Raw genomic sequence first — 16,199 nt, forward strand, 5'->3', positions numbered from 1 at the left:
TTCGGTAATAAGTACGTGCATTAGTAAGGTAAACAGAACATTTATTTACCTGGGCTGATTTTAAGTTGCTGTTAGTCAAAAATTCAGTTGCCGGGGCCGAGAACTTTAGTGCGTTATATGAACATTTTTTTTAAAAAGACAAAAATAGCATGGAAGGGAAACATTTGGATATTTTTTTTTTAAAAAAAAGGACCAGCCTCTGCCCACATTGTGTCGGGTAGGTATTAAATAAGTCACATACATATTTATTAATTAAAAAATTATCAGTTGAAAATTAAAACACTAACACAACGAGGATAGCGTTACAACAACATTATTTTAAGGGATCATTTTTTAACTGCTGTCGTTATACCTGATGTCCGTTGTAACCAATATTTATTTTGACCAGTTGTGATTACACTTTTATTACTTTTGTGGTTACCATTGCCTCGGTTCCGGTAAAATTTCATTATTGTCATCGGGTCCAAATCATTTTTATCACGGGCACCAAACTATTTGTCACCACAATGCCTAGTAAAATTGTAACCACGAACTGAGAAGTAGGTTTAACCTAGAATATCCTGTGAACTATTCTTCTTTCATGTGTGGCTTGTCCATGGCTCCCGCCGTAGATTTTGGCCGATAGATCTCTCGCTCCCCAGGTTTATATTTATGAATACTTCCATCGTTTTATGTAAAAAAGTCACCTGAAGCGGAAAGAGCTCGCTGGACATCAACCACGGGAGGATCGATACAGCCAGGCTGCCGCTGATGATGTTGACGATAAGGAGGACGATGGGCACCCACTCGAAGGGTTTCTGTCCGACGGGTGTGTCTCGGAAAACGTACTCGTACACGCCTGCACCCAGGAAGGAGAGGGTCATGAGGATGCTAGAGACGACGGTGGCCGGTTTCCGCCCGACGGAGGCGGTGGCGTACATGCCGGCCGTGCAGCATGTGATCACCCTCGACACTGCGATGATGATCGAGATGCTCAGGGGATCGTAGGAGGTGCCAAGCCGCTCGATGAAGTCTAGGGTGTAGTTCATGATGTGGAAGACGCCGGACAGGTTCTGCAGGAGGTGGAAGGTGGACATAATGAGGAAGGGCTTCCACACGGTCGGCTCCAGGAATACCTTCAGGATAAAGCGAATGATTTATTACAAGGTGAGCAACAGATTTTCGAGGAGGTATTAGGTATAAGAGGGGCTCCCAGGGCTTTCTCACGTGGTTTCCACAACACGTTCGGCTCAAAAGCCCTGTCCATACGAGCATGGTTTGAGGAACTTATTCGACGAACTGCTCAGTTCCCGGAACTTGTTCCTTAAAACGAGACATGCTGTCCACACGAGTTCGCCCGAACTGGAATCGGAACTTCAATCAAACTATACAATTATTGCAAAATAATAGATTATTACGGCCGTCAAAGTAACAAAAATAAATGTCAAGATATGCAAAGGACGTAAAAAACAAAAACAAACAAATTCACATCAAAAGAAACCATGCATATGTAGAAGCTCGGAGTACGGGGGATGTTCCGGGTTTTGGAGGAATAAGTTTTAGCTCAGCTAAAACTTGGTCCGGGAACAAGTTTCTCGAACTAAGTTCCGCGAACCGCGCTCGTGTGGAAAAAGCCCAAGAATGCCTTCAAATCAAGGCAAATCATATTGTGAAACGAACAAAAGATTGTGAAAGAGAAGAGGAATATTGTCTATCAATTTAGATTATCAACCCGCATGTACCGTCTTTGATCAGTCGTAACCATCGTTTTACCGAACCACGGATTAACGACTACCAGAAAGGCAACAGTCGCCCATCTTTGGACCAATTCTTGAAGTCTCTGAGGCACTCGCTTCACCCAAGAATGAAAAAATGTAATCTCTCCGTAAGATTCTGATAAAAGCAAATTCATGTAAATGGACCTGCTCATAAAGGAAAACCCGCCACAAACAAATATTTTCTTCCATGATATTCTGCTATAATTGGATCGCACTAAGCAAAAAAGAAGCAGCGCGATTACCGTGTTGTAAAAATGTTGCATCTTCATAATTATGCAAAAATTCTTCCAGAATAGCAAATAGTTTTGGCTTACCGCTAAAAAATTGTTGATTTTAGAGGAAAATAATTTTGTAAATTTTAATACTGTACATGTATTAAGTATTATTTAAAAAGAAAGAGGAATTGCACGATTTTTAAGGCACTGTCGTCTTGCTGGTTCCTTTTTGCTAAATGCGATCCAATATACTGCACTGCCGTGCTGAGGAAGAACGCCGTATGAACCTCCAGGCGTTGCCAAATTTCCTTCGTTAAATCACGAATTATTGGGAAAGTTTATTAATATTTCTCTTCCAGTTTTTCAGGCAATTTTGTTCTCAATTTTATCTAAAATATCTTAAAATATCAATGAAAAATATGCATCAGCTTCCTCAAAAATACATGTTTTATTCGGGAAATTTGGCAACTCTCGAATGTTCCTACGCCGTTCTTCCTTAGCACGGCAGTATAGGTGTCACTGTCATCACTCTACCTTGAAGCGAAATTTCTCGGAGAGCTCCTTTGCGGAGAGGCGGAGTATCTCGAGTTCCCGGTCAGTTCCTTCGGGACTACGTCCGAGTCTCTGGAGACTCCGCTTGGAGGCGTCGACGTCGCCCTTCTTGTAGAGCCAGGCGGGGGACTCCGGGACGAAGAGCTGGATGAAGAAGTAGAGGTAGCAGCCAGTGGCGAAGACACCCGAGGCGACTTTCCAGGGGAGGTAGCCGCCGACGAAGTACGTCAGGGACACCCCGAACGTGAACGACACCGTGAGGATCGAGAGCAGCACGCTCCGCTGCTTCTTCGTGCACGTCTCCGCGATGTAGACTACCGCTGCCACCTCCATACCTTTATTTAAAATAAACATGTAAAAAAACAACAACAACAACCCATTTGTATCAGTGCTCCCATTTCCCGGAGCTAGATCCGAATTCCGGAACTTTTGAAATTCCCGAAGTGTCTCTAGAATACCTATATAACGAGAGTATGGACATGTCGAAAATTTTGAGGTTAGATGATAGAGCTCTCAGACCCCAAAAGGTAGGCAATCTATGAATTCAAATTATCCAGAGTGCATGATTTATAATCACAATTGTTGGGAACTGTCGTTGGTAAAGCACGTATTGCGGAGGAATACTTACTTATGAATTTTCTTGTCCATTTTCGTTTGATACTAGAGTCTAAAGATTGACAATGACATTTTTCGCTTTCAAAGGTTACCTACCCTTTTGGGCCCTAAGAGCTACCTAATTCGAGCTGTCCATACTCTCCCTGTATATGTGCTCTAAGTGTTTCGAATATTTTGAACTTTCTCGGAACTTTTGAAAAAATCTAAAAGGAATCCCGGAAGTTTTGACGGCCATGGAGTGGTAGAAATTGGAATAAAAGTGTTCCGAATCCCGGAACTTTTGAGGGACATGAAATGGGAGCACTGATTTGTATTCATCCTGATTATGATATATGATTGACCTGCAAACTAAGCTATATGAAAGATAAACGCAAGCCCTAAAGGTTCCAATATGTACATCGGCATCACATGGTGTAAAATTATAGGCGCCGCATCCTTGTGTCGTGCGTGCTGCCTATCTGCTAATTGAAGGAGCATCACTTTTAGCGGCTCTGGTGCTTGCACTAGAGCTGCTATTCCGGACGGTCCCAGCTGGGGAGTATCAATGCAGCATGTTACATTGTAGAGACCGCGCGTTGGTTGATGGGAATCGGCGCCATTTTCGGCTATGTTCCTTGTCATGACTTTATTTTATTGCATACTGTTTTATTGTTAGTCAATGCTATGTTGTGTATTGTATTTTTGGAATCATGGTGATACAGTCAATAATTCAAAACTTGTTTGTGCTTTTATCTCGTGATGGAAAAAATGTACTTTACGTTCAATATTTGAAAATTTGAATTTTAAAGTTTTCGCGGTTAAGGAAGCTTTAACCACTGGGTTGGAGCTTCCTAGTTAATTACTCGATATCAGCTGATAGCAAACAAAGGTTACCAGGGAAACCGTAAACGTCTAACAACTATCGTGGCCATTGGGGCGATTATTGAAATGATATCGACTGTATGTCGCCGCTTACGACAGGACATAGCCCTATCTTAACTGTGTAATATATCGCAATTCGATATTGTTTTGATTTTTAAAAGGAGCAATTCATTCATACAGTTCCGATTAGTTTTGGCGAACGGGCCCTTAACCTACGGCACTCGGCTCATGGGAATTTTTTAACTTGTCCTGGACGGACTCGTCTGTAGCGCCTCGTTCTTCGTTGTGTGTGTGATTTCGTGAAGAAGTTTCTATGGCAATTTGCTTTTATTTGTGAGCTGTTTTTTCCATTCCGGGAACATATTTATTGAAAACGGCGACTTTTTCAACAGTCCTATTTTTATCTACAACATCTAAGTGGCCCTTCATAATCATTTAATTTTGGCCCCTGGCCAGAAAAAGGTTCGGAAATTGCAGTGATTTTGCCGAAAATGCTGAAGTAAGTAAATTTGGGCATTTTTTTTCCTTCTTCAAACTCTGTGGAGAAGCACTTCTCCTCCAGTACATCTATTTTTTTACTTATCTCTCGCAAGGTACATTTACAGAAGGTGTGTTCCAGTATTAACAGTTCAGATTCGTGGTTTTTTTATTATAACGCTTATTTCGGAAAGCAATTATTACATTGTTCAATTCTACTGACTTTCAACACTCGATTATACTCCCGGCAAATTCTGCAGCAGCGTTTCAAATGTTGACTCTAATGCTTCCAACAGCCATCCGATGTCTAAGGGTTTATCCCTAGATTTAGGGATTTTCCGGAATTTCCAGGGATTTAGGGATTTTTCAGGAAATCTAGGGATTTTTTTTTGATGAGGTAAAGTTACCAAAAATCAACTTTTTAACCTCAATTCTAGCTTCGACAATCGAAAACATTTTTTCATCTATATTTTGTAGGCCTTTTTGGCAACACTATTTTCCCCGCAAATAAGCCGGAAATTAAAACGATTGCGTCCTTCGATGTACTTGACATTCAACTGCATTCAACCTGTTAATAATAAGAAATCAACTAATATTCTTTCATTTTATTGGTCTGGATTAGCACTGCTTTCAGAGAGCGCCAAAATTCAAACGAGCCAATCAGATTTAAATATTGCAAATCGCTACATCGAATGACATCATGATTCTTCGTTAAAAATGGCGCTTTTTGCAAAATCTAGGGATTTTTTAAGTATATTTGAGCAAATCTGGGGATTTAGGGATTTTTAGCGAAATCTAGGCATTTTTTTTCTTCCCCGCTAGGGATTTAATATCGGAAGACTGGCTTCCAGTATCGTAGCGTTGATCGTCGCTGATGTCGAAATGGAACCTAATGCCGGACTTACTGTAACACCTCCATTCCTCAATTCCGGTGAGGAATACGTCTCTACCCTTAACTCAATATAAATATACAAATTGATAAGTGAGTGCTTTAGTCTCCTGAAAACAGAATTGCGAAACTTAAAATTGGAGAAAAATGATGAGTAAATGAAAAAATGGAACCAATTGATGGGATATGTCGCATGCCATTCTGACACAAAATATGGCGTCTATCGAATCACCTTAACTAAATAAAATAACCAAATTTTCAACTCTCAAACTATCAACTATCAACTATCAAATTTCAAACTATCAAAATTTCCAACAATGACAAAAATGATTGTAATATACCTATAATGTAATGAAATATACACGCTCTAATCATTTAATTTGTATTACCTTTATGTTATGTACCTACATGTTATACTATTTTTATAATAAATTTTGCCAACATGCTTTTCAATTCAGTCTACAACATTTCATTCCGACGTGGCAATAATGATTTATAATGCCCCTAATCCATTAAAATGAATTACAATAGTAATGCCGCATTATAATGTCGTATTATACATCGCAACGATTCATGTCCTACTGATTATTGATTATTGTAAGATGAATTCTGTTTTCTCTGATTGTATGTTTCATACGTGCGAAGCAAGTACGGGTCACTAGAAACGTGGTTCGTACGGGTGGCTGATGAAATTGATCTTCGAATACCTTTTGATGAGCTAGGGAAATGGAACCATCTGCATCTCATGGACAATAAATAGTTGCCGTAATTAAGGTCATCCCGTGATTAAGGTGCCGTGATTTAAGTCATAAATTCTTCATCTAATTCTTGATTCATCTCCAAAATGTCTGCTAAAGCTTTCATGCGCTTCTCCTTGTATGCATGAATGAGCAAATTGGGTATCGAACAAGCGGACACTTTTTGAAAATTCAGATGATTCTGGACAATATCGTACAGAAGTCCACGAGCTGCAGATAGAACCATTACCTCTAGCTCATCAAAAGTTATTCGAAGATCATTCAACAACCTCTTTGACAAGTTGCAAAAACTTTTCGTTAACAATAGTGTCACACGGTACTAGGAATATTTACTATTTAACGAACCTTATATTTCCCTGACTCAGTCCTAAATTATAGAAGTATGCGTTACTTTTCCAGCAATCCAAAAAAACAATTATACAAAAAACCAATACCTACACTTTCAGATATAAAAATGCAAATTTTTTGCAACCTCGCTAAACGACTTATCAACCAGAGATTTTTTAGGAAGCGGACCTCCAAAGAGCTTTCAAAATTAAAAGTATACAACAAGTGATAATGCCATGTATTCGCCATATCAAAGCCCAATACACATTTATACACCGGCTACGTAAATCTGCTAAGTTACAAAACATGAATCGACAGTTGTCGGATTGTACATCAATGACAAAATGTGTCTAGGCCCTCATTCTTGACTACAACTACTGCCCCCAGAGCCGCTCTCCGACGCCAATGCGTTGGAGCTTCCTGCTTGTTTTTAAGTTACTGGAATAGAGAAGTAGGTTGCAATGTTTCTGTCAATGTCAACAACTCAGTCATACACTTTTTCACTTTTCAATACCACAAAATCCACTTGCATCAGAATACAATACGATACAATAGAATGAGAAGTAGTATGTTTTGCAAAGTTCAAACGAGTGTAAGTTTAGAAAACTTTTGCATATTTTACTCAAATGTTTGAGTGCGTACGCAAGCTGCTCAGTGACGAAATTTTTGGCGATTCTCACACCCACATGGCGTGGAGAGCTGAGATTTTCGGCCCCGGCCTCCAAAATGGCGAAATTTTGGTAGTCTGCGGCTAGTTTTTGGCAGTATTACCGAATTTTGGTTATTAGACCGATATTTCAGCTGTCGAGCTTTTCTCGGTTAGAGCATTGTCACCGCGCTCCAGTTTTTCTCACCCTTATAACTGCGATAAAAAAGAGAGATACCTCTTTAACAACTCACCAATAGCAAAAGAGCAAACACACCGACCCACGCAGATATGCCACACTTCCGTGGCGCATGCAATTATGCTGAAACCAACACCCATGTCGAGGTAGAAGAACAGCAGCCCTTTTTTCCGTCCAATCAGATCTATAGTTGGGCCGACGACCAATGATGCGATTGGTGCCATCAAGATGCCAAGACTAGCTGAAACGGAAATTCATGAATCCGATGTCATATAGGTGATTTACCTTAATCTGAAATATGTTTTCCTAAACGATATGACAACTCAAGAGTAGGGACGACCTAGAAGAGAGCGTGCCTAACTTGAAGCAATAGTTTAATAGGTGGGCGAGGGATGGAATTACTCTCCTTTTTACCTTCAAATCTGACAATGGACAAATGGTCAAGGTACGAATTTAAGCACTCTGTTACATGTTACTGAACCAGAATCTCACGTAGAACCAGATTCTCTCACCGAAAATTACTGAAATTAACTTCTAACTGAGATATTAACGTTTTTATTGTGCATCGGCTACGGGAAATTTGAAGCGCGCGGTCACAAGAAACTCGAAACTCTACGTGAGTCAAATCGCGCCTTACATTAAGGGTATTTCACAGGCTTCTCAATCGAGCAGTGTTCCTTTCCAACCCTTTATTGTTCAAAGTGTAAACAATTTACTACAGCTGAGCCAAAGCGTCATGATTGAGGCTACTATACTTGGACTGCACTTTGCAATTTGGAACTACAATATCTGGCTCAGTTTAGAAACGACGTGTGCACCATCATTTTCCCTATGCACATGTGTGTTTTTACTGATGGAGCAATGATGGAGCTCCTAATTGCAAAATGTAGTCCATTTTTATATCGCAGAGACTGCCACGGTAACGTCCAGTGTGCGATTTGACTCACGCAGGTGATAGGTCAAAATGTCCCAAAAAAAAATGTCCAAACCCTAAATGCCCAAAAATCTCAAAAGGCCAAATATCAGTAATGTCCAGCAGACAAATAAGTCCAAAAGTAGGCAAATGTCTAAATGCGTGAGATTAGGCATTGCTTGAGTTGTCATTGGATTTTTGGGACAATGGGAACGAAGCGGAAATTTTGAAACACTTCAATTGAGATGCGTATTTTTGCAGTTTTCCGTCGATGTGTCTTCTTCTAAATCGCAATATTTTCAATCTAGATGAGACGTGTTAGGGTAAACATCAATTTCAAATTTCATCATTCAATGACGTAAAAAATGGCTTCCAGACCACTGAATATAGCGCAGCTTGTAAGTAAATCGTGAAAAGTATGTAAAATTGGTATTTTTGAGGTTCAAAAGTTCTACAGAAATGGAAAAAAAGAAAGAGAAACTTGTACACAATCAGTGTTCAAGAATTTTAAGCAAAAAATTGGTGTAGTTTGGTTTTAATAAGGTGAAGTAAAAAAAAAAAAAAAAAAAAAAAAAAGGAAACGACGGAGAACCGGATTTTTTGCGTATTTTACTTGATATTATTAAATTTAGCCTTTTTTCGCTCTACTTTTTTCCCAAGTTGCTTAATTTTCTCTTCTTTTTTTCCTATTCTTACGTCTGGGCCTATTTTAGGGGCGCTGAGAGACAACCACGTTACAAACGAACGTCAAATCTTGTTTTTGCTGTTCCGGCCATTTTGCGGGTTTAGAATCCGACACGCACCTATTCTGACTTTTGAGGAGCAAAAAATAATTTTTTTTTCTTTCGACCGCGTCAGACTCAGTGAAAACGGAATGGCGGGTAGTATGAATCAGAATCTTACCGTGCGTACCCAGCAGCGACAGCCAAGTTTGTCATCATCCTCTTGCTCCATTTTATTCGGTGCTGACGTAAAAAAAAAATGATGAGGAAAAATAGACTGTGAACCTCAAAATAGGATCCCCCAAATCCGGAAGCTGTCACATGTATTACAGTCAAATGCTCAAATGGACGTCCAAAAACTTAACTATAGTGAATACCACATGCACTGCGTCATGGCACTTAGACACCAATTGCTACTGAACTCTTTCTTATCTGAAAATTGTCTGTCCCATATCGGATGTGTATACTCTGTATTTCGCAAGCGTTCATCTCGAAATAGCATACCCAGAAATAAAACGACAAAACAACCGGTGGATCCATGAACTACATGCAAGTTTTTGCAGTTAAAACATATCGTTTTAAAGTTTTAGTCATCGATGTAATTATTATTTTCTGTCCCGTCATCGTATTGGAATTGTGCGGAACAGCAATTCAATACAGGAATGTAGAATTGCATATCTCCAGAGTAGAAGGCGAACTCTCTGTCCGACAAACTCCTCAGGTAGGTATTTTATTCTCTTAACTCAAATGCAACATGATATTGAAAGGGAATGGACTTTTTATCGTCCCCCTGGTAAAAATTGGCTGCCGGAGATGTGTTTCAAAATACTATATGAATTCTTATAACCGGCTATAGAAAGCTATAGAAAATCATATGACTGGCTATGGAAAGCGAAGAAAATCATACAGTCAAGCTATGCGAAGCGATAAAAAATTATATACCCGAGCTACACAATTTATTGCTGGGCAATACCTTTATCGCCACCGGCTACAGAAGGCTTTAAGAAATTCTTTAGCCGGCTATATGTAGAAGCTATAAGAAATTTTATGGTGGGCTATAGGTCTATGGTATTTTGGACCACAGATCCTATGGCCAATTTTTACCAGGGCTTTTCTTTCTTTTCTTACTCATCCCATAAAAAAGTATCTCTCACCCCACAGCCGATTAAAAATCCTCTCGAATAGAACGTTGGAAACTGAGGGAGGCTCTACAAGACTCATTTTAAAATTTTAAAAAAAGGGCTCAGTTTCCAATTTTTCGTGATTTTTTATTGACTAATATTTGTTGTGGGAGAAAAAAATGTTTTTTCAATAAAGAGTGATATAGCCCAAACAGTTTGTCAACAATGAAACTTCCAAACCGCGCAGCCCGTTAGGGTATTTAGAGATCTCCGCTTTTATGTTAATTTTTTGTAAGCAAATAAATCAACATCATTTTTTAAAATTTTCAAGGATTTTTTCTCAGAAAACAAAAATCGCGGAAGTTTTTAAGAATTTGAGTACATTACTTTTTAAAAATGAAGTTTAACAGTAAGTCTGCAACGTTGCAAACTGGGATACATGGCTGTTGAGTTTTACCGTCTATATAGAGTTAAAGTTACAAAAGAAATTAGAATGGCACAAAAAACAAGTTTTCACGAACTAATCTTACTAATCTTACACACACACTACTAATCACACATACGCACTAATTACTTACACATACTAATCTTACTCGATGTTATAAAATCATGAGAGAAACACGTGACGCATAACGCCTGAGTTGCGAGGCGCTTCGAACATCGGGTGGTTGTACCGCGAAGCGGTCAGGGGACTAGCTACGCCCTCTAGAATACGTACATGATACGTACAAATTATATTGTATCAAAATTGAGCTTACAATGAGGTATATCACAAAACAGCTTGACATCGATTAGAATGTGACAAATGTCCTTCAGTTGTCTCTCCGAGAGACAAAAATCTACAGGATATTCTCTCTCGGTACCCTCTACGGACAGCAGACATCAATTTTTAAAGTCATACTCAAAGAAAAATCTACGATTACAACAGCCATACTTCGATTCCATGGTTCAAGCAGCCGAATTATATACTCCGGTTCAAATAAATACAGTCTCGAATAAAAATTCAAGTCTTAGTATGACCGTCGATCTAAAACTTAGACTGATGAACTTAGACCTTAAAGTCCGACATCGAAAACCAACCATATCGGTCAACCGAACTGAAAGGGTTTTTCTGAGTCGGACTGAAAGGTCGAAAGAACTGGCGACTCCTAATTGAAGGAAAAAACTCATTGCTCACCAACCCTCATGTGTACTTACCTATCTCTGGAAAACAGGGTTCTGTCGATCATTAACCTCCCTTCACACTGTTCTTTCAGCATTCTCGATCTCGGATCTCTCAGTCGCCTGGACCCTTGAATCCCTACGATCCCTCGGCAGAAACCCCCGCTCGATCTCATACAACGTCTTATTCTGGGTCTCGGGCAGGAAAAAGGCCCCCAAGAGCACGGCCAGAAACGACGCAGCAGCATAAACGAAAAGCATGCCCCACATGGCAAGCACCTCCATCGCCGCGGCGTAGATCTTGACGGACACGAACATGATAGCAGACCCGACGACGAAGACGGCGCCTGACATGGACCCGCGGACCCGGAGTGGGAACACCTCGCCGGACATCAACCACGGGAGGATGCACACGCCCAGGATCCCGCCGACGATGTTGACGATGAGCAGGACGATCGGCACCCACTCGCAGGGTCGATGTCCGACGGGCGTGGTCCGGTAGATGTACTCGTAGGCGCCCGCGCCCAGGAAGGAGATCGTCATCAGGATCCCTGAAGTGACCGTCGCTGGTTTTCGGCCGACGTAGGCGGTGGCGTATATGCCGAGGGTGCTGTTGGCGATCACCCGGACGATGGAGATGATGATCGAGACGCGTAGGGGGTTGTAGGATGTGCCGAGGCGGTCGATGAAGTCCAGGGTGTAGTAGAGGATTTGGAAAACCCCCGTTGCGCACTGGAGGAAATGGTAGGTGCATAGTATGATAAACGGTTTCCAGACGGTCGGTTCAAGAAGGACCTTAAACAAAGTGAGGGATTTGTTCTATCAGTGTTCAATTAGAGACTTGTATAGGATAACAGAGCCAACAGCTAGGTCGTCAGGTGGAGTTTGATATAATCAGCTGCAGTAAGAAAAGGTTTGCATACCACACCAAACGCAAATCCTCGAGTAATTGCCTCTCGGTGGATGAGTTCTTGCCCACCTCAAAAATTGATAGTCCAGGCAAACACGGAAAAGAGCCTGCAAAAATCCCGGGTAGCAATTTTTTCATCGATTCTTATGTAATTTTTGACGCTGAATCCGAATTTCAACTTTGCGCCATTAAATTCGGACTGGAAAGTTGCCAAATTTGGCAAAAATGGCCTAAAATCGGACTTTTTTCCGGATTATGGCCTGTAACTTGCCAAAAATTGATCTGACGATAAAATTAGTTATTTTCAGAAGTAAAGCTCGTTAAATTTCCTATAAAAAAGTTCCTATAGGAAGCTAAAAATCTAAAAAGCTCCTAAAATCAAGCGCGCTGGCGGGCTCCGAACTTTGTAAAATGTGCGAAAATTGCGCATACTGTAATGTGTTGGGTTATCCTTATTATTTACATCAATTCATTTCACTAAGTGTAATTTTTATCATCTTCACTTAATTTGTCCAGAAATTACTCGTCGGACGATTAAAACAGGACACATCGGGCAAAAACCGCGAAAAACACAATTTTTGCTCATTTTTCAAAGTTCGGAGCCCGCCAGCGCGCTTGATTTTGCATTGAGCAAAAAAATGTATGGGACATTTTTACAGGAAATTTAACGAGCTTTATTTTCTGAAAATAACTAATTTTATCGTCAGATCAATTATTAGCAAGTTACAGGTCATAATCCAGAAAAAAGGCCGATTTTAGGCCATTTTTGCCAAATTTGGCAACTTTCCGGTCCGACTTTAATGGCGCAAAGTTGAAATTCGGATTCAGTGTCAAAAATTACACAGGAATCGATGAAAACATTGCTACCCGGGATTTTTGCAGGCTATAGCCCTTTTCATGGCTTATTTGCCTGGACTATGAAGCCATAGCAGCAATGTGTGTAACTTCAACATCCTTCCAGGGCCAATTTTACTTCTTTTAAATTTTCAGGCAGAAAACGCTCCTGTCCGTCGCAAAAATAGTTCTCTTGGTAAAATTTTGAAAAGGAAACGTGAAACATGGTCTGTCGTTAAAATACGCAATGTAAATAAGCTGATTCCAGTAAAACCCGTCCAATTTGCAACGAGAACCACTAATTCTGGCTTATTTCAGAAACAACGCGTGTTCCCCTAGTTTCCCTATGCAGATCAGTGGCGGGGTGTGAACGATCGATCGTCGATATTTCTCATTTTGAAGCTATGGTGAAGAATTGATTATTAAGGTGATCGTTGCGAACACCCTATTTATCGATCCTATTCCATAGGTTTAAATGACGGATCAAACCATATATCGCGAAGGACGCCACGCCACTGATGCAGATAAGGGTTTTATGGGTAAGCCAGAAATAGTATTTGCACGTTGCAAAATGTAGTCCAGTTGTTCGGTTTTTCATGTTCAAGATACCTAACAAACACTGAAAAAAAATTCTCGGCGTTTTTACCAAGGTCCGTTGGTACCATTACCATCTCAATTTTTTACCAATTATTGGTAATTTTACCAAGACAGACTTGTAAGGTTACCTAAAAACCGGTATTTTTACTGTTTTTTCGAGATAAGAATACCACTTTTATTGGTAATCAATTCCCGGTAACTTTGCCATTTCATCTCGGTAATTCTACCACAGTCGACAAAAAATATTGGCGTTTTTACCAAGGTCCAGTAAAATTACCGAGAAAGTTCAATAATTTTACCGAGATTTCTCGGTAAAATTACCAATTCCATAAATGGTAATTTTACCAAGAAAAAATTGGGATCAAATAGAACCCTGAATTCTTGGTAATTTTACCCTTTTCTTAGTAAATACACCGAGATTTTTTTTTCAGTGAACCTCCAGACTAACCTTGAGCTGGAACTTCTCGGACTGTTCTTTGGAGGAGAGACGGAGCATTTCCAGCTCGCGGGCGATTCCCTCGGGACTCCGCCCGAGTTTCTGGAGGCTCCGAGTAGAGGCATCAATTCGACCCTGTTTGTAGAGCCAGGCAGGGGACTCGGGGGCCAGGAGCTGGACGAGGAAGTAAAGGAAGCAGCACAGTGCGAATATGGCCGAAGCGATGTTCCAAGGGAGGTAGCCGCCGACGACGTAGGTGATGGAGCAGCCAGTTGTAAAGGAGGCCGCTACCATGGACAGCAGCATACTGCGCTGCTTCTTCGTGCAGGTCTCTGCCAGGTAGACTATGGCTGCTACCTCCATACCTGTAAATGAAATGGACGTATTTCTACCAAACAGACCTATGTGCAGGTGAGAAATATGGGGTGTGCTCTAGAAAGCTGCATAAGAAGCAATGTAAAAGTGGGCGTGATTCCTTTTGAAGAATTGGAAAACCGGGGTTTTACATTCTATCAAACAGACCTATGTGCCAACTGAATGCGGAACTCATGAGCCGCGGGCATGGCAAGAGAGCGTTGTGGACAGGGCTCATGAGTTACAGCGCCCCGACGACGATATCCCCCTCTCGCGGGAGCTCGATCATTGCCGCTGACGTCACTGGCGCTTTATTATTCTTATTCACTCTTACGGCCAAAGAACTAACGAGCACACCCCATATTTCTCACCTCCACATAGGTCTGTTTGGTAGAAATACATCCAAATGTGAGTTAGGTCAGTGCCAAAGAAGGATTCAACGGAGGACAGAAATAGAAAGGCAAAAGAATGGACAATACACGATTACGGTACGGTAACGTTTACTCTCTGGTGTGCGATTTAAACACAAGTTATGGTTTTACCGAAGTTTGAATTTAGGCATTTTATAACGTTACCCTCCTAGTTAGGAGGTACCTTAAATAATTTCAGCTGCATTACGTTTGCTTCCGCCGTACATGTGGATCGAGTCGTTCGGAAAATGTGGAAACTTAAAAACCCTGTAACTCCATTTTGATGAAAATTTGAGGTTCTAAAAGTGGCTCCATCGGTTTCCTCGTGAAATTTTCTTAACGAGACATCTCTTACAATTTAAAATATGACATAATGAACATCAAAATTGGCAGTTTTAAGTCTGAAATTTAATATCCATTCTTTCCCGTTGACTCGATACACTCTGTGCCGTTTCACATGTTTTGATGAGAAAACACAGCATAATGCTCAATTCGTCGCCTACCTGACATAAGGGCGTAACTACACTCTGACATGAACCTTGTCTTCCATACAATTCAGTGTTTTTCAGGGCTCATCTCAATGTGTAGATACGCTCTTATGCCAGCCAAGCGACGAATTGCTCAAGCTCGCATGCACCTTGCCCGATGAACCATTTCTGCCGATTTGCGAGAAAGAAAGTAAGTGTTTTCTGCAATTCTTTGGAGGAGAGATGATTCTATTGAATTTTGAGCCCAAAAAAATTTTGATAAAAAAATGGCGTATATGCACTTACATACAACACCTGTAGATACCTCAATAATGATGAAACTCAGGCCCACGGACTTCGAGAAATTATGTGGACAAAATATGGAAATGTAAAAAATTACAAAGCATATATCTTCGATTTTGTACCTCTATTTTGCTTATACAAAATTGAAGTATGTATTTTCAGCTGTGACAGATAAGATGGGGTCCTACGTATGAGAAACTAGGAACACCTACCCGTAGCTCCATGTGTGCCTTTGCCTGATTCTTGACAAACAAGTCCTCCACCCTCTTATAACATTCAAAATCCAAACTTTCCAAATTTTATATAGGTGCCTTTGTATAATTTACCCTTATCTATCTAATAATATTTTTTTAAAATTACATGACAAAATATGTAAGCATGGCTACTTTACATTTGCAAAGATTATGAAAAAAACGAATTATTAAAGCATTGTAATGGATTTCATGGGTCTCAGTGTAATGGGTACCGCGATTGGAGTAGGTGTTTTCCTAATTTATTCAAGGATATAGAGCATGTTAACACTCATAATCAGAATGAAACATGAAAAGTCTCATTCCTTTTGTCTTCTGTGTTTAAAATAAACTTTATGTCATACTCAATTGAGAGTATTACATTTCGAGTGATCGTTATCAGTCACACTCGGCACACAGTGTTTTACAAACTCCACACCAGCAA

At 40.4% G+C, this 16,199-nt stretch overlaps 2 protein-coding genes across 4 annotated transcripts in view; both read right to left on the minus strand.

Moving 5' to 3' along the window:
• Positions 1 to 578: 578 nt before the first annotated feature.
• LOC109043770 (facilitated trehalose transporter Tret1) lies at positions 579 to 8,720 on the minus strand. The gene is made up of 3 exons (XM_072299637.1): positions 7,352 to 8,720; positions 2,507 to 2,859; positions 579 to 1,115 (listed from the first exon to the last, which is right to left on the minus strand). Exons 1-3 carry the CDS (start codon positions 7,518 to 7,520, stop codon positions 579 to 581), a joined length of 1,059 nt encoding a protein of 352 aa, XP_072155738.1. The 5' UTR covers positions 7,521 to 8,720.
• Positions 8,721 to 10,557: 1,837 nt separating this feature from the next.
• Positions 10,558 to 16,199, minus strand: part of LOC109043754 (facilitated trehalose transporter Tret1) — a 31,317-nt gene continuing 25,675 nt past the window's right edge. For all 3 annotated transcript variants that reach the window (XM_072299975.1, XM_019061060.2, XM_019061059.2), the window contains exons 4-5: positions 14,003 to 14,355; positions 10,558 to 12,008 (exon numbers count right to left, since the gene is read on the minus strand). In XM_072299975.1, the coding sequence (XP_072156076.1) occupies positions 11,292 to 12,008; positions 14,003 to 14,355 (1,070 nt within the window). In that variant the 3' untranslated portion in view covers positions 10,558 to 11,291. The remainder of the gene's footprint in view (positions 12,009 to 14,002; positions 14,356 to 16,199) is intronic.

Source organism: Bemisia tabaci, chromosome 4 (genome assembly GCF_918797505.1).
Source record: "Bemisia tabaci chromosome 4, PGI_BMITA_v3".
NCBI classification, from domain to species: Eukaryota; Metazoa; Arthropoda; class Insecta; order Hemiptera; family Aleyrodidae; genus Bemisia; species Bemisia tabaci.